The sequence below is a fragment of the Oenanthe melanoleuca genome, unplaced genomic scaffold (assembly GCF_029582105.1).
Source record: "Oenanthe melanoleuca isolate GR-GAL-2019-014 unplaced genomic scaffold, OMel1.0 S118, whole genome shotgun sequence".
In the NCBI taxonomy this organism is placed as follows: Eukaryota; Metazoa; Chordata; class Aves; order Passeriformes; family Muscicapidae; genus Oenanthe; species Oenanthe melanoleuca.
In genome coordinates, this window is record NW_026612767.1 from 1 (window position 1) to 26,198 (window position 26,198).

Here is a 26,198-nt window from a genome sequence, read left to right on the forward strand (position 1 = left end):
CTTGAGTTTGTCCTCTTTCAACTTTTTGTTGCTTAAAATCTTGACAGGAGATGCTCTGCTATTTTTGTTGTTGTTTGCGTGACTCCTTTGTCTTCAGCTTCTGAAACTCATTCTTGATCCTTTTCCAAGCTGTTTTCAAAATGTAGTGAGCAGGATCCTCCTCTTTAATAGCATTTATTCAGTTTTTAGGAGTAGTTATCAGTTTGGATGTTTTAAATTGTTAAATAAGTGACTGCTGTAGAAACCTGACTTTTAAATGAGGACCCTGCAGATGGTTTGTGCTTGAGCTCCTTCTAAATCATAGCTGACTTTTTGAGCAATGCCAGTACATGTGCTTGGTCTTTTGTTTTCCCCTCTGAATGTGTCCATACCCGCCTGGCTCTGGTTTCAGCTTTGCAGGTTCTGCTTGCCCTGCCTACCTGACAACAGGGATATGAATTCCCCTGGTTTGTGGTCCATGCTGAGCAGCAGTGTCCTCGTTTCATTGAGTGGCACAGGCTGTGGCTGAGTGTCACACTGAGCACACTGGTTACTTGCTTCTGCACAGCCAGTGTTCACCGAGTTTTGGTGATAGTTTTCAGCTGTGCTGTTTGTCCTGTACCTATCAGGGAGCTGGTGCTGGTGCACAAAGATGACGCCTTAATTTCAGACTGCTGAGAGTCTCTTGAGTTCTCAGGTGATGATAAGACCAGCTCACTTACTCCAGTTACATTTGTTTCTGTACCTATTTAAGGCATTTTTTTTTTTTTTTGTATCAGTAGAAGTTCCTCCATTTTTTTCCACTTTACTGACAGCACTGTCCTTGTTTAACTCTAAATAAATCTTTGTGACGTGCAGCCAAAGATGAAGGGCAAAAACAAATCATTAGGAGCTATAGAAAATGAAATTATTAATGAACAGAAGAGAGAGGGTTTTTTCCCTTTATGTGTTGTCCAAGCAAAAGGAAACCGTCACAGAAAATATGGGTTAGTGAATAGTGATAGTGGGGAGAAGTACTGAACTTTTCTCCTAAATTTGGGTGAAATAAAAAATGAAAACTTTCCCAGATAGTCCCCAGTGAGACTAAGCAAAACACAGGCAGGTAAGAGAAGAGGCCTCCCTGTAGGATTCATTCAGTGCTGCTGAGATTCTTTCGTTTGCATTCAGCTTCAGTGGGAATGTGCTGGGGGGGGGAGAATTGCTTTTTTTTTCCTTGCCACAGACGTGGTTAAAAGTCACAGCGAATATTTTCTGACTTGGTGAAAAGCCTGTGACCTCTCTCAGTTGTCTTGTTCATCAGAAGGCAGATAGGTAATAAAGAGTCTCCTGTGTGAGAGGAGTAAGGAGAACCTGCTGTTTTAATTTTGTTCACAGCAGTGGGCCAAACTTTGTTCTTTCAGTGCTGGCCTTGGTAATTGGCTCGATATAATATAGGAATTCAAGCCATTGCATATTTTTGGCCTTATAACTGCTAATGTCATAGCCAAGAAGAGTGCACAGTCTCCTGCAGGAACATACAGTAAAAAAGAACAATAAGCATGTTTCAAACTACATATGGGCAGTGGTTCTAAAGGGCCTCAGCTCGGCCCTGATGGGTTCATTTGAGTTCAGGTTGCCTGGACAAATGGATTTTGCTGGTTTAGACTTGGAGTGGGGGGGATGGGGTGGGGGGATGTGGGTTTGGTTTGGGAGATTTTCTGGACTAAGTATTATGTTCATGTTTTTGATTCCTGGGAACCAAAATGAAGGCATCCATTACTTTTGGGGGGGTGGAATTCAGGAGTTTTTTCAACATGAAGTTCGACTATAGTGTGCCTTGCCTTTAGGGTATCCCATGTCCTGCTGAGCAGGGTGGCTTGCACAGGTATATGGTAACAATTTGTTTTTCCTCTGCTCACAGCCACGTCACCTAAGCCTCACTTACCTTGTTTTTGCAGACATCCACAGTTAATTCATCTTTTTCAATGAGATTCTAACACCTGTTAGGCACTCCTTCTTCCTTTTTTTGGAGAAGCATTTAATTATGACAGGGTTTCCCTTGGAGCACATCCTCCATTCAGTTCCCTAATTGTAGAATTCTCTGTGGGATTCTCCAGATGGGGGATAGAGGATAATCTTCTCAGAGCTCCGGAAGAAATGTGATGCCAAATTAGAGAAAATAGATCCTTTTTATTAAGCTCTTGGGTTCTTTTTACTCTTATTTTAAGGTGACCTTCTGTAAAAGAGAAATGTTGGACAAATGGCTATCCTTATGAATAATCCTCAACAACCTTACCTGGGCTAGATTAGAAATCCTGAATGGATTTAAACGAGATTTTTTTTGCCACTCATTCTATCAGAGGCAAGGAGAATGAACGTGCTTGTTTCCCTTTAGTTTCTAGTTGGTTTCATTTTCAAGCTGCAGAGTTCTAAATTAAGGAATACTGGTAGCGTGCTTGGCATGGTGGGCAGGTATAAAGACAAATCCCTCTCCTTTGCTGAGTGTCACAGTGTCACTTTATGGGTCACTTCACTGCATGCTGCTGTTGTGGCAGTGCTGTTCCCATCCCCAGGGTGTTTCCAGACATCCTAAATGTGCTATGCAGTGCCAGTGATGTTTGCAAACATGGCTCTCCTGGCCATCCCATTTTGTGCCCAAATGCTAGCCATGTCTGCTTCTGCTAAATTGGCTAAAGCTGTTGTGTGATGGCTGAAGGGCTCCAGGGGCTGTCCCTACAGAACCAGTTCTGCTGGAAGGAAGGCTCCCATGTATCTGATGCACAAACTAGTGCTCTGTGAGCTCTTGTGTTAGCAGATGATACCGATATTTTTATAGGGTGAATGAAAAAACTAAAGCACAAAGAAACAACTTCAGTCCTGTACTGAGTTGGTGGCAGTGCCAGAAGGAGTCTGGAAGTGACAGACTCTGGCCCCTTGTTCTTATCATTGCCTCTCTTGGAGGTTTTGTTTGCATTTAAGTCTCTAGGGAACATTTTCTTTAGCAGTAAGGGTACCAGCTTTTGCACTGGAGGGAAGGAACTTCTTGTCAACAAGCAGGTTGAGGTTATAGATCTTAATGTATGTAGTTGGTTGGCTTTGCACTGTGATGTGCCAATGGGGATTTGTACAGCTTGCAGGAGTTAAATTTTGGTTCTCAGAGGTCAGAGGTGGCTAATCCAATTTTTTTTTTTTTTTTTTATCTTCCAGGTCTACGCACAATGAACTAGAAAAGAACCGGTAAGTAGCTAATGAGTTGAATTCTAAAAAATGTAGGCCTTGTGAGAGTAATGTGCTTTGACCTTACCCATGCAGGTGCTGTTTGATCAGCTTAGACATCTGTGAGTGACCACACTGCATCATGTAATTTTAAAAGTTGGGAGAAACACATAAAAAGATCTGAAAAAGCAGCTTTGTTTTTGGTAGTTTTTTTTTTTTTTTCCTCTTTCTCTGAAAAGGCAAGAAGTGACCCAGTTTTGTGACTAATCTGTATGCAGAGTAAATACTGTTCTTCTCCTGACACAGTGAAATCTGATTGGGGCACTTTCCATACATGAGGTTGCTACGGGATCAGGTTTCTTGGGCTCTGGGTACTATGTGTTACCATGAACCGAGGGGCAGAGCCCTGTGCTCTGCACCCTCTCCCCCCACCCCTGCACTGGCTGTGATAGTCTTTGTAGCACAGAAGAAAATACCATTGTCCAGAGGCTCACAGGTCTGACTACCAGCACTCCTGTGGAGACTTTCCTAACCTGTTCTAGGATTGTGCCTGTTTATCCTTGATTCTGGCGTTTTAGCAAGCCCTGCAGTTTTGTTACTTGGCTGTCTCTGCTATGTGACTCAACCCTTTTGTAACAGGAGTTAAAGTAAGATAAATACCATTGAGACAAGGGGTGCTAGTTCACACACAGATCAGATTATCGCCTTCCATTCAGGATGCTATAGTTAAGGTTGTGTCAGGGTTTCCATTATAAACTTATCTTGGCTCTTCTGTGGGATTTTAGGGGGGCTGAGGGTGGGTGTCTGTGTTTTTTGTGGCTGCTGTAACAAAGGCAGTGCTCCAGCCAGCTGCTCTTATGAAGGAACCCCCAGGGTGGGAAGGAAAGCTGAGTCTAAATAGGTTGATTGCCTCCTCTTCTCTCTTAGCAGCCATCATTTAACAAGGGATGGGAGGACTGTGAGGATGGCCAAAGACACACAGAGCTTTGAGCCAAGTGTGTATTTTCATTCAGACAAGATCTTCCCATGTGGCTTCAAGGGAGTTGGAGCTGAGTACCTCATGAATTGTGTTGCCCTCAGTTTCCCCCACATCTGCCTCTCCCTAGCAGCAACTAGGGAAGCAGCTTGGCCTTTGTGTGGTGTGAGTGTTTTCTTCCAGCCTATGCTTCTGCCTCCTGGTATTTTTGAGTATCTCCAGAGTTGCCATGGTCTTGTCTATTTGGGTTGATGCAGGGAGGGCTTTTATTTTTGGGCTATGTTGCTCCCTGAGCTTCAGCCTCTCCAGTCCCAGGTTGAGCCGTGTTGAGGTGTGTTGGCTGCTGGGTTTTCCAGTGTTCTCTCTGGTTCTATTTACCAGTGAGGGAAAGAAAATGCAGTCCTTGGGTCTGACCCAGAACTGAAGGTGCTTTTTTCTCCATGACAACAGTCATGGAGAAACCGTCACTAATCTTCAATGTGCTTATTTGCATATCTAATTGTTAGTGCAAATGCTGCTTGCACTCCATGCAGCTTTAGAGCAGAGCTGTCTCCATCTTTCCCTGTACCAGCCTGGTCCTATCACATTGGCCAGGTTTGCATGGATATGTGATCATCTTCTTCTAGCCTGAGGGCAGGTGGCAAAACTTCAAATTCTGTGTGGGTGAGATCTTAGCAGCCAGTCCAGCTGAGGACTCCTGTGGGCTGTTGGGGTTGGGATGTGCTGGTACCTGTTGTCTTTGTGAGTTGAGAAAGTTTCTGCCTGATTCCCTGTCTTTAACTGAGGACATAATATTATAATTATTGTGATATAATCTGAGGTGGGGATACCATAAGGATTGACTGTTGAAGTATCACGAGAAGTGTTACTTGTGAGAGGAGCGTTATTACTTGAGCTTCCCTTTATGCCACCTTTTACTGAATATTGAGATGTTTGATTGCTGCAGAATTTGTCCTTCCATTCTCAGTTGGTGTAATATCTCTCTTCCTCTCCTTTTGTCTGTTATTCTCCTTAGTCCCCACCTGCTCCATGCTGAAGATTCCTAACCATCAGCCTTCTCAGCAAGGTCTTTCCTCCAGGGCTTCCCATTCCGGGGCACTGTATTCCAGGTCTGTCTCAGACATGGTTTTACAAGCCTTTGGTTTTCATCCTTGTGGGAAGGGCACACATTTGATCACATTGGGTGCTCTGTACAGGCAAACTCCTATATCTGGGAACTTTGGTCAGGAGTCTGATTTCCTGTTCCTGGTTTGGGATTGTCTGTCCCTCGATGCAGATGCTATGGCTTGATCAGCTACTCACATCTGCAAACCCAGCTGGACGCTGTGTTTGCAGTGTTCATTACCAGTGATTTGGACAGTGAGTTTCATACTGGAAGCATTTATTTTCAAACTCCACAGCAGTGTTTTCTGAGTGAGGGGGATTGTTCCCTGTGTTCCCCAGCTCCATGTTTTATTTGCTGTGTTGTTAAGTTTGTCAGTGTCTCCAGGCTTAACTGTTGTAAATATAAAAGCCCTGATACTAATGGCTTTGTGGCTGACAGGTGCTCATTTTCCCTATTATTTGAGATTATTCTTTCTGAATCTCACTGTTATCTCTATTATTGACATACACTATAATTTTCAAAATTGTCCACTATTAGGTCTCTGACTCTGTTTTTTTCCCTTCTTGTCTGTGAACAGCAGTCTTTTTATGTTCAGTTAAATTTTGGTTTAACCCATTCGACAATTATGCAGAGTTTGTTTCAAGCAGTAGCAAGAGAATATTAGTAAAACAAAATGCTCTTCTCCTTTTTGAATATGTGATTTAACTTGGACTCGGTATTGCAGAGCTGATGATGTTTTAATTGTACCCCTTTAATGTAGAAAACCCCCTAAAAATGTATTTAAAAATATTAAGGCAATTTTTAAAGATCTACTGCTTGAAAATATTTCAGTCCAGCACACTCCACTGGTTCTGCTAAGGAGCTGTTTGATTTGGTACCAAACATTAGCTGTAATATTTAAATGACTCCTCTTCTGGCTTTGATTTGGGTTTTTTTTATTTGAAAAGATTGCAGTGACATTTATATAAGGGACTTTGTTTGTTGTAAAAGATTAAAGTTAATTTATACTTATTATCTGTCATTAATCCTCACACTGAAAAATTTTATTTAATGGGTATGTGTTTTAGTTTATCTCTGCTCAGGATGAGTCATAGCTTGCATTTAAACAAGAAACCAGCATTCTTCTCCTCTGCTGCAATATATAACTAAAATGATACTTTTTAGTCCTTTAACAGCCTACCAAAAAACCTGATGTGTAAGCAACACTTCATCATTTGCTGAAAAAAGCAAGATAAAGCTGTGACTGAAAGATGAATTTTGCAAATGTAACATTTTCTCAAAAAAGGGTAACAAATGAAATTTGGGCTAAAGGTAAATGTTGTGTGTTATACAGATAGTGGTGTTAGCTGTTGTCTGTGAACATTTTAGACACATGGCATTGTTAGGAGGATGTGGTCAGTGTGGTATTAAGGGAAGACACACAGCTCTGAGGTGATTTCCTGCTGCTCTGTGAAGTGGCAGTTCTGGTAGACCGACACAGTGGTGGTGTCTGTCGGAAAAGTTGTGTCTCTTGACGTAGCAATAAAGAGTTTTGTAATGCTATTGATCTGATTTAAAAAATAAAAATTAGAAGCTTTTAAAAAAAATCCCAACATTTTTCTGTATAACATACATTGCTCTATTAGGTTTTGATGATGATTGCTTTGTAATACAGCAGAAGGAAGGAAAACAAAGCTGAGTAATTGTGTAGAGAAGGAGTTATGAAAGCGTATTTTTCTTACGGTAACAATAATTCAGTTCAAACAAAAGATAGATCCAAGGAGGTAAAGAGACCTAGGGGTCATTGAAAATAGAATTTTCTGAAGATCTTGCAGAATTTGTGACTCTGAAAAAGTACATAATTTAGAAAGAAAAAGGAAAAAGTCTAAAGGAGACAGACTTCTAAACCAAGTTGCTAAAAGTTTGTTTCGTGTGAAAGCACAGAGTGCTTTCTCTTTGATATCTTTTGAGAGGATCAGAAGCAAAGAAGACAAACACATAGCAAGGATCAAATACTGTGGTTTTTAGCCTGACTCTACCAGAATCCTCCATCTTCAGTGGTTCCTCACTCATTCTTTCTCTGACGTGAGAGACTGTTTATTGCAAAGTGGTTCTCCAAGGCGGTTTCTCACTCAGAGCTGACTGTTGTGCTCAGGTGCCTATCTGAGGTAGAGGATAAGATAAAGAAAAAACCCTTCTGAATGCTTAGGAGAGAACTATGACCTGGGTCAGCTTGCACTGAAACATGGGGGCCTTCTGAGCCTCTGCAGCATTTGCACCATTTGGTTCTGTTTGTTTAGAACAAGGGCTCTGAGTGTGTCTTAGGAAAAGCATTTAAGGTAGGGCTTTTAAATAGAGCTAGGCTGGGAAAGATAGGGGGAAGGGAAATGAAAGTATGGTGAATCCTTGCTACTCTGAATAGACAAAGATGATTGTGCTTTTGTAGTGCTATATATACTTGCCAAGGCAACCTGATCAGTGTTTGTCTTGAACCAACTAATCAATGTGGTGTTGAGTTCAGTGCTATTTATCAGGAGAGCTGGACCAAGAAACTAATCCAGCAAATTTCATTTGTTCTCTGGAGTGGCCTTTGTTTTCATGCTAACTACATGTAGCAAACGTTGACAGTACGTATTGTTTTCCTCATTAATAAAACTTGGAATCTGTGATGTTCCTTGCAGCAGTCAAACCGTGTCCAACACAGCTGAGCATGCATCTTTCTTTGACACATCCAAAGGTCAGAGCATGCACTCATCCAACTTGCTCCTTGTGGGAACTGTAGCTAAACTCTTCTGTCTCCAAGGCCAGTGTGGAACAAGAGCTGGAGGTAGTTAGCTGTCTTCAACTCTGTTGTTCAGATGACAGATGCTGTTTTCGGCTGGGACTAACAATTTTCAACAGAGCTGTAGCATGTTTCTGTTTTAGGAGATCTGGATAACTTTTACAGTGCTGTTCCTGTTTTTCCTTAACCTGGATAGGGTGAAGCTGGTGGTTTTTGGAGTAAAGCTGTCAGAGAGCTGTTCTTTCTGGATACGTTCAGGCTCAGCCAGTGTTATTTAGTGTCAGTCTGCCTTTTGCTATTTCTTTCCACTGCTCTGAGAACTCTCCAGTCACTGATGTAACACTGGGGAAGGCTGACCACCACGTGTGCTCAAAGTGTCTCCTTGGGCAGAAGCAGCATTTTGATTCAGTTACAACTGAAAGTCTGCAAAGGCTTTGTTTCACATTGGCTAGGTTGCTGAACATTCTGAACTCTGAGTACGGCTGCTGCAGAGGGACGGTTAGTCTCCATGCCAAGACTTGAAGGAAACAAAATGATCCACATTTTATTGCAAGTCCTTTAGTACTGCTCATATAGGAATTTCAAGTTTCAATATGATTTATTTTTTTATTCAAAATGGTGCAGTGAAGAATGTATGCATGCCTATCATCCTTTCTGCTCCCAGATTTCTGCACCTCCCTTAGGAATCTAATAGCTGTGGAAGAAAGAAGAGAAAAAAGAGCAATACTACAATTTTGGATAAACTGTCACACAGAAAAATGTTTTTGTTTCAACAATGTTGCACAATAAAATCACTGTTATAAGCCATTTTTCAGAAACAGATATTTATCAAAAAACCCTTCTTAACTAAGACATGTTTGGGGCACTTTGTGATATGTTTTTCTCCCATGGTGTAGAAAGAGCTGTCAGCACAATCTGCTTGGCCTTGTCATAATGGTCTGATGCTGAGAATCCTTTCATCATCCTACCTCCCAGAAGAGAGACTTGAGAGGAAACCCCCATCTTCGAAAGAAACATTCTTCTGCAGTCAGGTCTCTGCACCAAATCAGAGCTCACCAGGCTGATTTGGAGTGCATCATTGCCAACTGTGGTTCCTGAATCTCTTCCCAAACTTGCATCTTCAGATAGTTTTCTTTCAGGCTGAACCCTCTCTAGTTCTGTGTATTTATGGTTGTCCTAAAAAAGTGTTAAAGACTGGGCAAATGCTTTCTGTAATCAGTGAGCTTGGACCTCTGGCCCCAGGTGGGAAGTCAGGCATTCAGCCTTTCCTGGCTCCATTTTCAGTCCTGTCATGGCTCTGTACTTACCAGCTCTCTCCTAAATGGATCTCTGGAGACTTTGCAGGCTTGCATTTTTTTTTCCAGAGTGTTCTTTGAGGTGCTGAGAACCAGCAATCCTGATGCAGCGACTTTTCTTGTTCAAGTGACTAATATTGCTTGTGGGCCTGAAAACATTGCTAGCTGAAAGCCAGCTGGGAATTTCTGCTGTAGAGAAGATGAGGTAATAAGAATATAATTTTCAGATAGATCACGACAAATATCAGGACCTTATACTCTTGAGTTGGAGTTGTGTGTGTTGATCTATATCTGGTACACGTAATAATGTAGCCCATGCAGACTTGTAATAACCAAAAGAAGTGGGATAGGAAATGAAGGAAATATGCTCTTGTTCCCTTTTCTGTATGTGGCTCGTTTTTACCAAAGTATGATAGCTTTGATAACCTCTAACCTTATATTCCAAGGGAAGATGGGAAGAGTGAGATGCTCCCAGATGTCTCCTGGTGTGACCTCTGCCAGGTGAGAAGCAAAAACATGCATAGAGCTGGTGCCTGGATAAAGAAAAGGAGCAGGGACAAGTTTGCATTGACCCAGTCCTTTGCTTCATTGATCCACACCTCCAGCTGGTTGCTTGCCTTTTCTCTCCTTCACACAAGTTTCCCCTATGCCACCTTCCTTCAAAACTTCATGCTCACTCCTTGTGTCCCTCTCAATGCCCTTCTGTCCCCTCAGTGCTCGCCAGGGCCAGGAGGTTCTGCATGACACCTTCTACCATAAGGAAAGAGAAGAGGGACACAAAGTGTAGGCACATCTGCTGCTTTGGGAGACAGCATTATGCTCTTAACTCCTAGTTTTGGGTGCTGTGATGGTAAATGCAAGTGTGTGACAGGTGTTCACAACCTTGTCTGGGAAAGGAGAGAAGGGCTTCATCTTGCAATTGCTGTGCTTCTTACCTGACTGCAAATGGTGCTGGTCACTCCGAGTCGTTTGTATAACTGTGGGCAAACAGACCTCACAGATTTCCTTCCAAACAGTGCATAAGAAAACCATAAAACAATTAAATAGGCAATGTGCAACCAAGGGTCAGGAATTCTCCTCACATGAAGCAAGTGGATAACATGGACAGGGCTATGTTAGGGCCATGGCAGAACATGGCAGTAGATGGTGTAATCCACCAGTGTTCCCTTTGTCTTTGGGAGTTTGAATTTGTGTGGAAATACAGATCATCTCTGCCTAGTGCTCTTTGTGGCTGTTCCTTACTGTGCCTGTGCAAAATTGGAGTATGCTGTTTTTCAGAAGTGGAACATACTTGAGTCTGTTAGATGCTGGCTGAATCTCAAATAAAGGTTTTGGATTTGTCTGAGTCTGAAGGAATGCAGAGAAAGCCCTGCATGAGTCAGGTTTTCAACCCAGTGTTCCATTAAGAAAGCCTAGGGTCTGCCTTTTGAAGCTATACTTCATGGGTACACTGCTGCCTGAGCATCACTTTCCATTAGCTGTGTAATAAGATTTTCTGTCCCTCTTGCCTGTTAATTATTTACCTTTGAGAGTACATTCATAAAGCAACATAACTTATTTAGGGAAAAATGTAAAGCTTTTTCAAAGCATGGATGCTTTTTATCTTTTTTTTTTTCTTGCCTGGGAGTTGAGTACTTATAAGGCTCAGGATGAAGAACAGATTGCTGTGAATGGGAGATTTTGCAAATGAGCATGTTCAGCTCACAAAAGGTGAGGCAGGAAAGGGGATGTAGCAGTTACAGAGTGATCTTGTAACTGTCTGTACAAGGGTTTCTGCACAGGAGGGGCTGAGGGAAAGAAGAATTGGTACAGAAAAGCTTATTCATGAAGCCACCAGTGGAAACAGGACATGAGTTTGAAATGCAGCATTGCTTTTATAGAAGCAGACTGTGCAAGGTATCAGCGGGTTCACACATGGTCCAGACTGATAGTTCCTGTGCTAAGGGTGTGGTTTTTATCATGGTAGGTAGTAAACAGCTGCACAAAATTTAGTCATGCTTGCAAAGTCAAGTGCAGGCTGTTATCTCCGAGTTGTCTGGTTGCTGAGCCAGGGTGGAATATCTAAAAGCATCTGAATCATTTAGAAGCACAGCTCTTAATGGCTCTTGGGTGAATACTTGCTCCTTCACTTGGGCAGTTGTTGTTCCTTTCTGGTTGTCTCTACAGTGCTGTAGTTGTGCACAGTCATTTGGGGAGCAGTGCCAAGGTTCCTTACTGCCCAGGACAGTGAATAGTGCGAAAACAAAAGGAGGGCATTTGATAGACTCTGGTCTTCTTGTGATTAAGTGGGTATGTTTGTAGTAAAAGGGCAAGGACCCTTCCACTTGGGTGGAGGCTGGCAAAAGCATACAACCATCAGAAGGGATATGTGGAAATGTAGTTGATGCCACACTTGATTTTGCTGCTTATTTGTCTAAGGGAAGATCTCCCTGTGAGCATCCCAGGAAAGAAAAGGAACAGAACAGGGAGGTTCAGAGGTGAGGAGCCCACTGTGGCTGTCACTAGCCTTGAAGAAGAGTCTGGTCAGCCAAGAGTGTTCCAAGACCTGACAACAGGAAGCTGCTAGAATTTCCATGTGCTACTGCAATGTGTTCCTCTCATCTTTCTCTCAGAGCTGGATTGTGCAGGAGGGATTGCTTTGGCTCTCCCAGAAAGTTCTGCGCGATATGTCCTCCACATTTTCCTCTCAGGAGAGAACTTACAGTACTACTTAAAGACACAACCTGCTGAACATTTGGGTAATTCATTCTAATTCCACATGGTAAAAGCCCAGCCCTTTGATGGGAATTGTTCTACTCCTTCTGGAAACTCAATGAAATCGTTCAAATGAGTAATTTTAAAAGGAGGAGCAGTGCAGCAGGTTTATTGTAGAAATCAGAGGCTAAAACAGAGGCTGCTTTGTATCTCCCATGTCATTTATTTCCACCTATTTGGCCTTGTTCCCTGGGGTGGGTTGAGTTGTGAGTTGCCCAGTCAGGTTTTGCCCAGCTGTGTGGGAATCTTCCACACAGCTTGGAAAATCCCATCCATTAGGCACACTCTGGTAATGTCAGGAGGCCAGGCGGGGCGAGTGTGCACGTTTGCCCAGATGCACGGTTACGTGCAAGCACACACAAAGAGCTTGCAGTTCAAACCTACATGCCCTTCTCTTTTTAACAGGGGAAGACAGCCCCAGCTGTGTATACAGCTTGGTGTTTCCCTTTGATCTGTGTTTGTTTCTAGTGTTTCTCATAGAGTGGATCCTGGCGCTCCTCAGAGCTGTCTGCCCTTTTCCAAGTTTGCAGCTGTGTAACTGAAGCTTGCTGAGGTGCAGCCGGTTTCAGCAGTTGGGATGGGGGGTTCCTTTTTCCTGCAATCCCTCCAAAATCCTGTTTGCTTTGCTCCTGCTCTTTCCTTGCCAATGTGCACGGCAGGGAGCTGCCTCACTCTGCTGATGGAAACAGTGCCTTGCAGATGCCTCAAGACCCTCCCTTTTACTTTGCCTGCCTGCTCCCACACACATGGCATTAATGCCCTTTGCCAGCTGCAGCTGCCACTCTGGAGCAGATCTACTCTGCCACCCAGGTCAAACCTCAGAGTGGTTTCTGGAGACTCAACATGCTGCCCCTGCAGCTGGCTCAGGCCCTGTACCTAAAGGACAGCAAGAAGTTGTGTTCAGATTTCTGTGGTTTCTGAAGTTTTCTGTCAGGGATGGAGCTGAGAGTGGAGCATTCACTTGGTCCCCTCATCCCAAGGCAGGATAAGCTCCATCTAGAGTTTTTCTGGCAGGTGCCAATCTAGCATGGCCTTAAAAGCATTTGAGAGCAGGATTGCATAGGTAAACAGTGCAGCCTATTGCCCTGATTAACTGTGATTGCTGCCAGAAAGTTTTGTCTAATGTTCAACTAAGAAAAAAATTATTTCAGCATTGTACAAAGAAAGAAAAAAAGGTATCCAAACTGAGTGCCTCTATGAGTGTGAAGAGTCCCAAATGCTGAATATAGCAGTCAACTTTCATAGCAAGAATCACTCTGTTACCCCCTCAAAGTATGCTGAGGAGTTCTGGCTGAGATAGGCAAATGTGGGGAACAAAAAACATTGATCTTTTCTTTTTCCAATGCATGTGTTTCCTACTTCACCTAACCCAAAGAGCAACTTCAATGCCAAAAAAAGTGGGAAGCTGAATGGTAACACTTTATCTCCCATGGATATTCTATGTAGTATGACCCTCTTAGGAAATGTGCAGAGCCTGTTCTCCGTGATGTGACCTCTTTTAAACTTTTCTTGGCTTGGAAAAGCAGCTTACAGGCTTGGTGTTCACTGAAAAAAAGCACATTGGGGATACATTTTGGGGAAGGGATTGCAAAAGGAGAGGAGAAGCGAAATCTTATATCTAGTGTCATATACTTCAGGAAAACATGTGAAGGCTCTCTGGAGTCATGGGTGTCTTTTTGGAGTTTCTGGTGATCTCTGCAAAGAATACATGTGGTGGGGAAAGAACAGAATGGGAAGGGGTTTGTACTGTGTGTTGGGCACACTGGAAGTGTTCAGCAGCAGTCAGAGTGGAACACTGTGGTACACAAGCAGGGGACTCCCATAAGCCCTCCAGGCTGGCTCCCAGGTCTGTGCAGACAGCACTGACTGTGTTTTCCGTCAGCCATCCAGGGAAAGCAAATTGCATAAGGTTCTTGAAGGATTTTTTATTTTTTAATTTCAAATGACCTTTTTTTTTTTTTTTTTTTTTCCTATTGTTCTGTTATTTAAAGTGAAAAATATGATTAATCTTGCCAATTCTAATCATCCCTGCAATTCTAGTGGTACTTGGGGCACCCCAGCACCCACAGTTATGTTTCTTATCCCCCACATAAAACCAATGAGCCAGTGTAAACTTTGTACTTAAAAAACAGAAAGAAAAGGAAGCATCCTGTATAGGTGTTTGTTTTTTAAAATAGTGTGATGTCTGAGCTACTGTGGTGTATACTTTTTATGGGGCCTAAACCATAATGGGAGTAACAGTAGGACATCAGAAGCTAGAGGTTTTAAAGAAGTAAAAAAGTTTTATGACTGCTTGATTGCAGTGTCAACAATATACCCTTCATCTTACCTTCTTGATTATGACTATACTTTGAAATTCCATCTTGAGAATTTCTTGGGACAGAGGTGAGAGAAGACCTCAGATAGATTTTTGCTGCATGTATGGAGTAGTGAAGAGTTACTGATCCATTTTGGGAAATGTGGCCATGTTGTACTCTGAGCCTTATTAACTACCAGAGAAAGCTGGATAAATTGGCTTCCCAGAGAATCCTAGTCTCTTGGCTCTTCCCACACCATTGTCATTGCTGAGCTACATGAGCACCTGAAAACCAATAGTAGCTGTGGCTGTGCAGTACTCCATGGAGGAATTAGGATTAACTCCATTTTGTGGATAAGTGGTGCACACTTCAATTCCTGAAGGATTTACCTGGGGTCATGCAAGCTGTCTGTGGACAGGTCTGATTCTCATTTAAAGGTCTTGCCTGCTGCATAACCCTTTGCTGCTTCTGGAAATGTCGTCTCCAGTTTGCTACTTCGCCCTTCCTGGAAGTGCCTGCAAGCTCTGCCAGCTCCTGGCTAGCACAGCAAGTCAAAAAGTTCATCCTTCTGGTTTGCAGTTTGGCTCTCGTGCTGAGGAAACCACTACAGGCTCTCTCTAGGTGAATTGTGTTTGGAGAAAATTATCTTTTTTTGTTGTTTTTTAGCTATGATTTTTAATAGTAGTGGTTTTCGAAACCAACAAGGAGTCATCCCAAGATGGGATGCAACATAGAAAATAAAATATCTAATGGTGAAGCAGTAGTGAATCTTGCCTAAGTTCATGAGGCCCTGAATGTGACATAAACACTATAAAAGTGCAAGGAGGGAGGGTTGACTGTGATTATAAAGTAGTGCTGCTGCAGGTATTTCTGCAAGGTCACGTGGTTATTTTCTTAATATTGCTCTGATAGCAGAGCAAGTGGAAACCAGTTTCCACCAAACTAGAGGAGTAGGTGTTCCAGATCCTCTCTCTTTTTGTCTTTTTAAATAATGTTTCTTTCCAAAACAAGCCATGTCCTAACCATTTTCCTGGTGGGAAAATACAGGGTCAGCAAGCATAAGGCAGCTAATCCTCCTGCAGTTGTTAGTTTACTCAACTACAGCTGTTCTTGGTTTGGGGGAATCAAACTTGTATCCATTTGTGGCATGAAAGACCCAAACAGGGGTCATAATTGTCTTCTCCAGCTGATGAGAGGTTCACTAAGTAGAGCATCCTGTACTTTATATAATGATTTTTGAGCCCTATTGAAAGCACTAGAAGTTCTATAGTTGAACTGAAGCAAATGGAGCAATTTGCATGTGTTAGAGATACATTTTGTCTTGCTTCCAGCTCAGGGAAGTTGTTTCCAAGTATCCAGCTCCATGCGTTTTCTTTCTTTGAGGTTTGAGCAGTCTTACATCTCCTGGCCTTCACACACTCCTGCAGGAGAGAAAGAAAATACAAGCAAGGTACCCAGTTAAAGGGAAGGGGCAAGGCAGGTCGTTTGTGTTGTTCTTTTCCCCTGAAGTTTATATTGTTTTAATTTTCTAGGCAATAAACTCGGCTCCTCTTTGGAAGAGCTGTATTGAGAAAGAGTTTGTATTAGCACATCACACCTAAACAGAGCTAAACAGAGGCAAGGTTTTCACACTTACTGGTGTCTCCTTTCAAAAACTCTTTATTTTCCTGGTACCTCTGTGTGTGTGAGATCAGGACATGATTCCCCTGCTGTCAGTGTGCTGGGACCTATGCTCTGTTCAGGCTCCTCTCCTGAGTAACATGTATAAGTAACTTGAGTTAAAACCATGTGTCATGTAGTGTTAGCTAACTTCTAGCCTCTTGAAATACAGTATTGCTGTTTTTTCTGTGCAAAAAGTCCATATCCAGTAGGAAAAATACTGCTAGGATCTCTTAAGTTCTCCTTCCTACTGCTTTTTTTCCAAACATACATCTAAGAATGACCTTGTCTGGTAATTCATTTTCCCTGGGAAGTTTGAGGTTAAATTTAAAATAATTTTACAAGGTGAAATTACATGCACTGCTTCCCTTGTTCCAGATGTATGCCCTCTATACCTGAAAGGTACAGTAGATATTTGATGACTCCTTAAATATTTCTGACAGTGTGAAGAGATATTAGATGAAGAGCACATGCTTTCCTTCTGGCATAAAAGATTTTGTGTAAACAAGTATGTCAAATGGTCACATTCTTAGAATATTTTTTCATTAGGAGTTTTCTTCCATGAGGTAAGCTTCAGAAAATAGATGTATGTGATGTAAAAATTTTTAGTAACTATAGCTTACCTTTGTAATTTTAAAATTATGTTGATGACAAAAATAATTTCTAGTACCAGATCAGAATCTATTCTTGATATTGACAAATTTCCCACTCATCATTTTAAGAACAAGAAATATGTTTTCCCAAATAACAAGTTAATAGCATCCTTTACTCTTTCAGTAATGTACAAATGTCTGCCTTATAAAGCAAATGCTTGCTTCTTTCATCTGGTTATTGAAAGTACAAATTTGAAACCTGACTGTATCTGAAAGGCACCAAAGTTCAAGGTCTCTTTCAGTAGTATTGCAGAGAAATGGGTTTTGAGGTACTGTGTGTGCTTTTACTGCTATGACACCCTGTAGATCGGGGGTGGCTTTCTGCTGTAGGCAGCGGAGCAGTCCCTGGCTGCTCTCCAGCTGCCTGCTGGGCAGCTGTCCACTACCTCGAGGTCTGCCAGGCTCAGGTGCACGCACGGGTCTTCAAGGGTCTCTGCAGATCCTTGCTAACTCCTGTTTTCTGGTGTGCACCATCTTCTGATTTCTTCTGGAGAGGCTGGAAGGACCTGGTGGCAGTAAATCTGAGCAGGACAACTTTCCCATTGCCTGGCAGTTTTAGAGGCCATTGAGGATTGTGGAGTGAGAGCATCCCTGCTTCTCAGTGTCTGACTGCAGAAGCCTTGCAGGAGGCCAGAATGCCTCTTCATTTCAAAGGCATGGTGCTTAGCCAGGAAACCTCCAAACAAAATAATCAGGAGAGAGTTTGGAAAATCTTGGCTATCTTTGCTGGTGACCTAATTCTAGCAGTAAAGCTGAAAATCCGTAGGTTGCAGTAAAGCAGGTTAGTGCCTCCTCTGCAAGGAGGCAGGTTTCTGATGAATGGCACAGCTGCTTTGCAGGCATGTTGGCAGCATGCAGGAGGACACTGCACTGACTTGGCAGCTGTGAGCACACTGTGCATCCCTAGAAGGATAATTACAATGGTATTAGTGAGAAGCAGGGCACAGGACACCACTGGCTATTTAAAGAGCAGGGGATTTTTTTAACCACTTTTTAACAAAGATGGAGTTTTTATTAGACTGGGCTTTATAATTAATCAGCCTGGGTTGCATGTTGATGTTTATAGCTTACTTTGCATGTTCCCTGATAGTCAAATGCAGGATTGTAACCATATCTTATGGCCAGGGCAGGAAATTGCAATACCTGCATGCTTGGCAGCACATTGAAAAGTTGTTGGCAAATGATCTTGTGCAGGAGATACCTACCTGTGGCCATACTAGTGGTGCCTGAGCTGTGTTTTTAAGTAAGAAGGGGAACATGATGTAGAGCATTTGTGACCTGCAGTGGCTGTTGGGTTTAGCATAATGTTGTGAGCACAGCTCAGCCTAAAAGAGGTTTAGCTGGTAACATTGTCTTTTGTGCTACAGTAAGATATAGTTAATTATATTCACATGGGATTACAATACTTTCTGGCTAATGTTCAAGATCGATAATAGGAGATCCTCAATATATAAATTCAGAGGGAAATCTGCTCCAGATTTCTATTTGACATCTCTTAATAACTGTCTAAATTTCTTGCAAGGAATGGCATAAAGGAGCTGGGAGTAGGGAAGAGAAAGTGGCGGACAGGCGCTGAGGTCGGTGTTAGATCTGTATGAAAATGAAGGGGTGAGAGAAAATGCCAGTCACTGATTGACTCCATTCCTCTGCTGGGCAGATGGCCACCTATGCTGCTCTCGTCACCTTCTCATTGTGAAGCCCAGGCTATTGCATTTGATCTTTTTCCACTGAGTTGAAGCAGCCCTGTCTCATCAGTGCCTCTGGAGATCAAAGGGGTTATGAAAGGATGAGCAGTCATGTTACCGAGCAACTGTGAGCTCATTCTGGGGGAGGCACCTTCCAAAATGGCATAATTTTTATTACTGTGAGCATCAATATTCAAAAGTTTTTGATATTACCTTTTCTAGTTTTGGAAGTGATGAGATTATAGGTAATCTCTTTTTTTAGAAATTGTTTTATTCATTTAAATGAAGCCTTTGTCTTCTAGCCCTATAGTGCAAAGAAGAAAACCTCAAGATGGGCAGCAAACAGAACCCAAAGGCCCAGAAGTTATCTGTGAATAAAGTTAGTCCTAAATGTATCACTTCAGCTTCAGAATCACAGTGTTACATTAGTATAATTATTGGGGATCTACTTGATTTAGGAATTTTGAGTGCAGTCATAGGAACCTGTTTCAATGTCTGTGCATTTGGCAACTGTATACTTGTTCCGAAGAGTTTCCAATCCAGGAGACGGTCAGAGAAGAGGACAGAAGCAAAGCCTGGACAGGCTGAAGGATGGCAGCTGGTGATAGCAGAGCAGAGCAAACAGTGCTGTCAAAGAAGAGTGAAAAGGAAGGTAATAGAGACTCAGTGTGACATGAGAGCAATCCTACTCCCTCAAGTGCTCTCTGAGATGAAGGTGGGACTCCAAAGCTTTCAGAAGTGTCCTGTTCAGAGCTGTATCTGCAGTGCTGTGGTTTTGAATCCCGGGAAGTAGATGCTCTCTCACGTGTCCATGTAACTCAAAGCATATGTAGGCCAACCCCTGCACCCACTGAACAGTGTGATTTGCACTTAACATCTGCACAGTGTGAACAGACTGATCAGCCACTGGGAGATACCGCTAAAACTGTCAGTTACCACTCCATACTGCAGCCCAGGAGTCACCTGTACTGCATGGAATCCAAATCTTTCAGCCAGATGCCCCATATTTCACCAAAGGATTGAAGGCTGCCTGATTTTCCCTCCCTCCATCCCTCTTTGAAAACCTTGAAGTAATTAATTTGCCTTCAAAATCATTATATAATTAGGAGAGCCCTCTCGACAATATTCAGTTTCAAACCCAGAAGGATCCCAGGAAATGCAGAGATTTTGACAGCTGTGTGATGCAGCAAGAGGTGGAGAGAGCATGTCTTTCTCCAGACTGCAGTAGTTGGAGCATTGGAATGGACCAGTGGTGGCAACATCTCACTTGGCAAAAGGTTTGTTGGTCTTGCAGTTTCTGTTTGCCAAGAACCTGAAGCTCTTCCAAAGTTGACATCAGTGATGATTCTTCCCATTTAGAAGAATTGGGGGTAATTTCTGTGTAAAAGATGCACTTGGCCATATGCTCACGCTGCATTGCAAGGCCACACAGGGACAGTCAGGGTTTGTAGCATGGAGGCTTTCAAAGTGTACAGTGGGGAGTGTGGGCAGTACATTTTCAGGTAAACCCCTGCTTTATGCTTACCTTAACGCTTGTGGCTTCTGTTGCAAATGGGGAGAAGGGTTTGTGTGCCCCAAAACTGGCCATTTTTTTCCTGAGTATTTCAGTTGCTTGGTAAGATGCTCCCTTTTCCACGGTACCTGGTTTTGGTTTTGTCACTGAGGTGGCCTTTGGACAAAACGCTGCAGTTGTGGAGTACATCAGTACATTGCTGCTTGCATTTTGTTTCCATTTATGGGCTTGACTCCCAACTCTTTTCTTTTGCACTGTGCCACCCCTTATCTGCCTGGTACGTGGCTTGTCACCAGGCAGAGGTGCATTGTTTTGTGTGACTTTGAAAAACTGCACTGCCTTAGGGATGGGTTTTTTTTCTGTTATTTCTGTTATTGTTCTTACTGTTGTTAGGTCATAGATCTCATCACTTGCCCTTGATTTGAGAATACAGTTGGGTGCATGTTCATCTCTAACTTTTGCAGACAGACCTGACATGGTTAATATGAGGATTAAAATGTTGCTTGTAGAGCTTTCTTGTTCCTTTAAATTCCCATGTATAGTATGTTGTTAGGTCTTTTTATTGTCGGTCTTAAATTTTAATTTATTTGTTTATTTTGAATGGTAAATCTTTACATCTGAAAATTTAAATATATGAAGGGTTTTTTTTCAATTCATTTTCATGGCACATTTTATTAGCATTTGGAATACAAATACTTCTACATGCCAGGGAGCCATCAGTAGAAATTGACTGGAAACAGGGTCAGATGAGCAAGCATCCTCTTCCAACTGGGAGCAAATGCACAAAAACAGTCATGAGGAGAGACCTTATTTAAAATCCAAAAGCAAGGCTTGTAGTGAGTGATTTCACAGCTCGGGTGGAGAATATTAACTTTTAGCTGTGTGTTTGTGAAATACACAGCTTCTGGAGCATGTGTGTGCCCTGTGGAAGCAGGGTGAGTGGCGGTGAGTGTGTTTATTGCAGGCTGGCCGGGCGCCACCGCAGCGTTCTTGTGTGGCCAGAGGGCTCGCAGCAGTTGCATAACACGCTGCAGCAGCGACAGCAGGGGCTCCTGCCTCCTTCAGGTGCTTGGAAAAGCCTCTTTCCTCACTGGAGACAAGTCTCAGTAAAGCAGGGAGCAGATACCTCACTGAGAGGGCTGGGCTGGGGGTCAGGGACAAGAGTAAGGAAAAAACAGCAAGTCGTATGATGGCTCTTGGAGATAAGCAGCCTTTGACCTGTGAATTGCTTTTAGAAGGAAACCATATTTTCCCTGCCCTGTGGTTTTTGCATGTGCTTCTCATTACTTTTATCTCAAAATCATTCTCGTACAGTGAATTATTGATGTGGGGTCACATGTGTTTCTCCAGGAATTGCTTTCTTTATCCAGTGATCCCTCCTGAATTTTTTAGACAATCTGTTCAGCTCTGAAATCCAAACAAAGTTGGTGGTTTCTAATTTCAGGGTTAAATTAGATTCGACTTTGAAAAGGCTTAGAGGGAAGAGGAGACATATGATAATGTCCTTTTCCATGTTAGGATCCTCCTTCTTCTGATTCTTTCGGTTTGGTTCTATTTTTTTAACATCTAACAGAGATCAAGTGTCTGATTTAGCCTCAGTGGAACTTGAGCATATTCCTAATGTTGAGCACATGCTTAAATCTACTGTTGAATTCAAGCCCTATAGACCTGAAGGCATAAGTACAAAAATATCTGGGAAATGCTTTTCTTTTCCCTCAGATGCTCCCTTCTTTCAACATACAAAATTAAGAATTCAGCATTTTGAACTGCCGCTGGAGGCGAGTTGGTCATTTCCTGCTGGGAGGGATGCTTGATCTTTTAAAGATGGGGAGAGAGTTTGTGTGTGTGTGTGTGTGTCTGTGTGTCTGTGTGTGTGTGTGTTTTGCAGATGTTCAGGCCTTGATTCAGCAAAGTCTCTCAGCAGTGTCTGACGGGGGATAGAGCTGAGTCTGGTAAACCTGCTGCTCCAGAGCTGAGTGTGCACGCGTTTGCCTGACTCCTCAGCAGAGAAAGTTTCTTTTCTCAGTTTCCAACACTTCTGCCCATGGTGGAAGTTGGCAAGAACTTTGCACAAATCCCAAACACTTGTGGCAAAGAGGCTGCTGGTGCTCTGGCAACGTTAGCATTCAGGGATGGCTCGTGTCTGCAGCATTGACCAGAGGAGGATGGAGCGGGCGGTCACCTGCTTGTCAGGGGGGTGCACAGGGGCTTGCTGAGCTCACCAGAGCCCAGGGAGGGAAACTGCCAGTGGCCTTACAGCCCTGAGCTGACCCTTGCAGGGACCCCATTGGACACTGTTGGGGGGGTTGGTTTCCAGCCCCTGTGTAGCCACTCTGTGACCAGCAGACACAAGGCTTGGAACTGCCAGCACAGGTCCCTCAGCTCTCAGGGACTTCCCAGGCTGGGAGGAAGCTGATGGCTTTGTGCCCAGTTTGCTATGGTGCAGAGTGTTGTGCTAGGTCGATTCCAACCCAAACTCCTCAAAAATATATTCAGAGGTGTAGGGAAATGAAACAGAGACTTTTTTTTTTTTGCACCCACACCTTTTTCTGCAGTGCAGTTTTGGTTCAGGCAATAGAGAGCCCAGTCCCTGCAGTGGGATTTGCATGTGTGTTGTACACTGAGGCAGCTGAAGCTGTGAGCAAAAAGCACGCATAAATAAAGGCTTCCTCCCTGTGCTTTATATAATCAGAGTGGGTGATGTCATTGGGAGCTGGAGAGGAGAGCAGGCTGTGAAATTACAGCCCTCTGCAGCCAGGCAGAGCCAATGCAAGGGGGGGCTGCACAGAGCAGGAGCCAGGCTCCCCTTTGATACAGGCTCAGGACAGAGGAGCTTGGAGGGGAGCTGGGGGGTAGAAATAGATAATCCAGATACAGCCAGATAATCCAAATACAGTCAGAAGCTCTTGCACAGGCACAAAGGGAAAGCAGGGAGAAGAGCAGGTGCCCAGTGAGCAGCACTGGGGCTGCCATTTCAAGGGCCAGTGCTCCCTCCCTCCACCTGCAGCCATCTACAGCTTGTGGTTCTGCTGGCAGGGCTGTGGGGCTGCTGGGTTTTCTCATCCTTCCTTGCTTCAGTCTCCTTGCCCATTGCAGCTCCTGGCAGAGAAGAGAGGGCATCCTTGCCCTGCTTGCCCTCCTCATCCCAGAGGAGCTTGCTTCTAGTCTCCTCCTGGCCCCACACAGGGGAGGAAGCACAAGCAAAAGAGGGGCTCTGTCCTAGACAGAGTGCCCAGGTGAAACAAAATAAAGGATGATGCTCAGCTCTTCAGGACAGGGCTTGTGTTTGGCTCTGGGTTTCTGAAACCTATGAGGTGTTTTGCTCCTTTTTTGGCCCCCAGCATGGGAATCTCAAACAGTTTTCCCTCTCATCAAGCTGAACAGGAAGAGGGGACCATGCTGATCCCTTGAGAAAGTAGAGAACCCCCTTGTTTCAAATCCTTCACAGATTTCTCTTTCAACACATCAAGTACCTACAATGTGCTCAGGATGCTGCTGGAAGAGCCTCATTTTCTCCCACTTTGGCAGGAGGAAGGGCTCCAGCTTCTCCCATCTCCCCTGCAGCTAGCATGCAAAAGCTCTGGCCTCTGCTGAAACTGGAATTCTCTTTCTGTCATCCTCTGTCTTCCTCAGGATCAAGAGAGCGAGAGGCCGCAGCCCTTTGCACCAAGGCTGCGTTGTTTCTCTGGTACATAACAATATGGGCTTTTAGACTTGTTTTTCTAGATATTGGCAGATGCGTCAAATATTGGCATAATCCAGTGGTTTACATGGAAAGCCGTCTGGCTCTGTCTGGAAGCTGCACAATGCTGGTATTTTCATTGAAAACAAGAGCCTGCAGCATTGTCAAAGCCACATTGCAACAGAGTCCAGGTAAACAAGGGGAGAAACCACTCACATCAGGGCCTGACCTGTGGAATTACAGCTGCCCAGGGGCAGCTCCAGGGCTTGATAAGAAAGATTAATGGCTTTGTGATTGCTTTCTCTCTGAGATGGTCTTTTAGCTAAGTCTTCTGTAATGGTTTTCAAAGAATCACAAAATCATTTAGACTGGAAAAGACTTTCAAGACCACGGAGTTCAACCTTTGACCAATCACCACTTTGTCAGCCCTCTGTGCCACATCCAGTCCAGTGAGCAGTGACTCCATCTCCTCCCAGGGCTCTGGAGTTTTATTTCTGATGCACCCATCAGTATGTCAGACCGGTAGTATGTGCTCTGTGGTTTAAGAACCCATCATTGTCCACTGGGCTGTTGGAAGTTAAGAGAAGCCAAAGACCGTGGCTGATTTTTAAAATAAAAAGGTAAGGAAGGTATTGAATGCTGCAGAGTTGATCTGGGGAAGTTGTTCAGTTTGGTCTTTCTGAAGGAAAGCAACATGCTCACCTGCCAGGACAGTTTGCAGGCTTGGTTGCTCCTCCCTATCCCAGTGTGGCTCAGCTTGGAGTGCAAAAGAGGGGGGAAATCCAGCAACAGCACAGAAGTGATGGCTTTGGTCAAACCATTTCCAAACCTGCCTTAGCTCGGCCGGCGCCAGCTGCCCCTGCAGTGTGCTTGCAGCCTGAGCCATGATGTGTGCCATTGAGAACTTATCAGCTCATACCACACTCATGTCCCAGGCAGGTGGCCCCTCCTGATGCCTGGTGTGCTGGCACAGGCCATCACCCCTGCTGCAGGCCATAGCCTTTGGCCAGCAGCCAGCAGAGCCACAGACAGGAGTGGCTTCTCTGAAAATGTTCTGCATGAGCCTGGGACAAGCAATAGCCTTCTTCACTCCACTGTGGTCCTGGGAAGGCTTCCTGGGCACAACAGGAAGGTTTTCAAGTGTTTGGCATTTTATTACATGGCTTGCCCTTTGCCTGTAGCTTTCTGGTGCTTAACAGGGTTCATTTTGTTCAGTCTGCACATAACCCAGCTTTTGACGTGGCAGGTCAGTGCCACCCTTTTGATTGCTGTCTCAGCAATCCAGCCAGTGCTTGCTTCTGTCTGAAGCTGATCTCTGGTTCCAGGAATTGCAGTTCCTGGTGCAGCACCTTCCCAGTTCCTGGTAAAACACAGTGCTGAGAATCAGCCCAAAGTTCAGGCTGTAGATGTGTTGTCCATTTCTCTCTGCATTCGGGAGTGGACTGTGATATCTTTGCCACTGGTTAGGTGTTGATTCCCCAATTTTTTTTTCCTGTTACCCAAATAATTTGGTTTTCACCATGGGATGGGAGTTGCCTCCAGATCTGTGCTACCTGTCTGTAGCAGTCTGCTGTTAGGTAGAGCCCCAGACCTGAGCTGTGCTCAAGATGTGTTTTTGACTTGGACTGATCCATAGGTGACGTGTGTGGCTGGAGCTGGTACTTGTGCTGTGAGGAGACACATGCTGCTCTGTGCTGCAGCTAGATGCCTGTGCTCTGACAGCTGACTCAGTGACTTGACTGTGTGGCCTTCAGGAAGTCTGTGGCATTTCCAAAAATAGGTTTCAAACCCCAGAATGTTCAAACCCCACAAGATCCTGCTCCTCTTCATTTCTGTGCAAGAAGTCAGTGTCCAGTCTCCCGAGGGATAACACAAACTGTAGTGCCAGTGTGAACCAGCAATACTTTTTCATTGCTTTCCCTTTCGGTCATCATGGGACACAGGGCAAACACCTGTAGTGGGTGCACACTCCTGACCAAGCTCTGTGTTGAAAACTGGCTTTCAGGTAGAAAAAAAATACAAACCCATGTCTACCATATGGGTTTAATGATAATGGGATTTGTCCTAGAGCAAGCTGAGAAGTAAGAGATGAGATTGATGTGATTACTGTTCTTTCAGTTTGATTTTTGGATTATGATTTCCCTTTCCCCACCCCTGTATTTGTTAATGTTTAATGGAAAACACGTTTTCTTCAAGGCTCTTGCTGGTCATATGCAGCCCTGTGACTGTTATTGAGACAGAATGATGAACCCTTCTTAAAGAGATTTATGGTAGAAACTGTGAGGATCTCACAGCTACAGCACGGCCAGTGAACACTCCCCTGTGCTGACAGTTCATCAGCAAAACCCCTGACCCTTCCACCCTTAATCATCCTTGCTTGTCACTGACATAATTGCCTGATTACAGACTCCTCTCCCCCACCCCTTTCAAACTGGGTGCAATAGTGCATTTGAAAAACAAATGGAAATGAACTGTCCATGCTCTTTTTTTTCTTTCTTTTTTTTTTTTTCCCTTCCCCTTCATTGAGATGGATCAGGCTAAGATTCAGTTTCTTTGTGCATGAGCAGGGGCTGGGATAGGCTTTCAAGAGTCTTTTGCACCGGTGTTTCTTGCATGTGAATGGTAAAGCTGATGTCATTGTGTT

The 26,198-nt window shown here is 43.8% G+C and overlaps 1 protein-coding gene across 1 annotated transcript in view; it reads left to right on the forward strand.

Annotated features, from left to right (window-relative positions):
• Nucleotides 1-3,163: 3,163 nt before the first annotated feature.
• The window catches only part of LOC130266638 (max-interacting protein 1), a gene marked incomplete at its 5' end in the record, with an annotated part of 28,477 nt that continues 5,442 nt past the window's right edge, over nucleotides 3,164-26,198 (forward strand). The window contains one exon of the mRNA XM_056515909.1: nucleotides 3,164-3,195. Coding sequence (XP_056371884.1) covers nucleotides 3,164-3,195 — 32 coding nt within the window. The remainder of the gene's footprint in view (nucleotides 3,196-26,198) is intronic.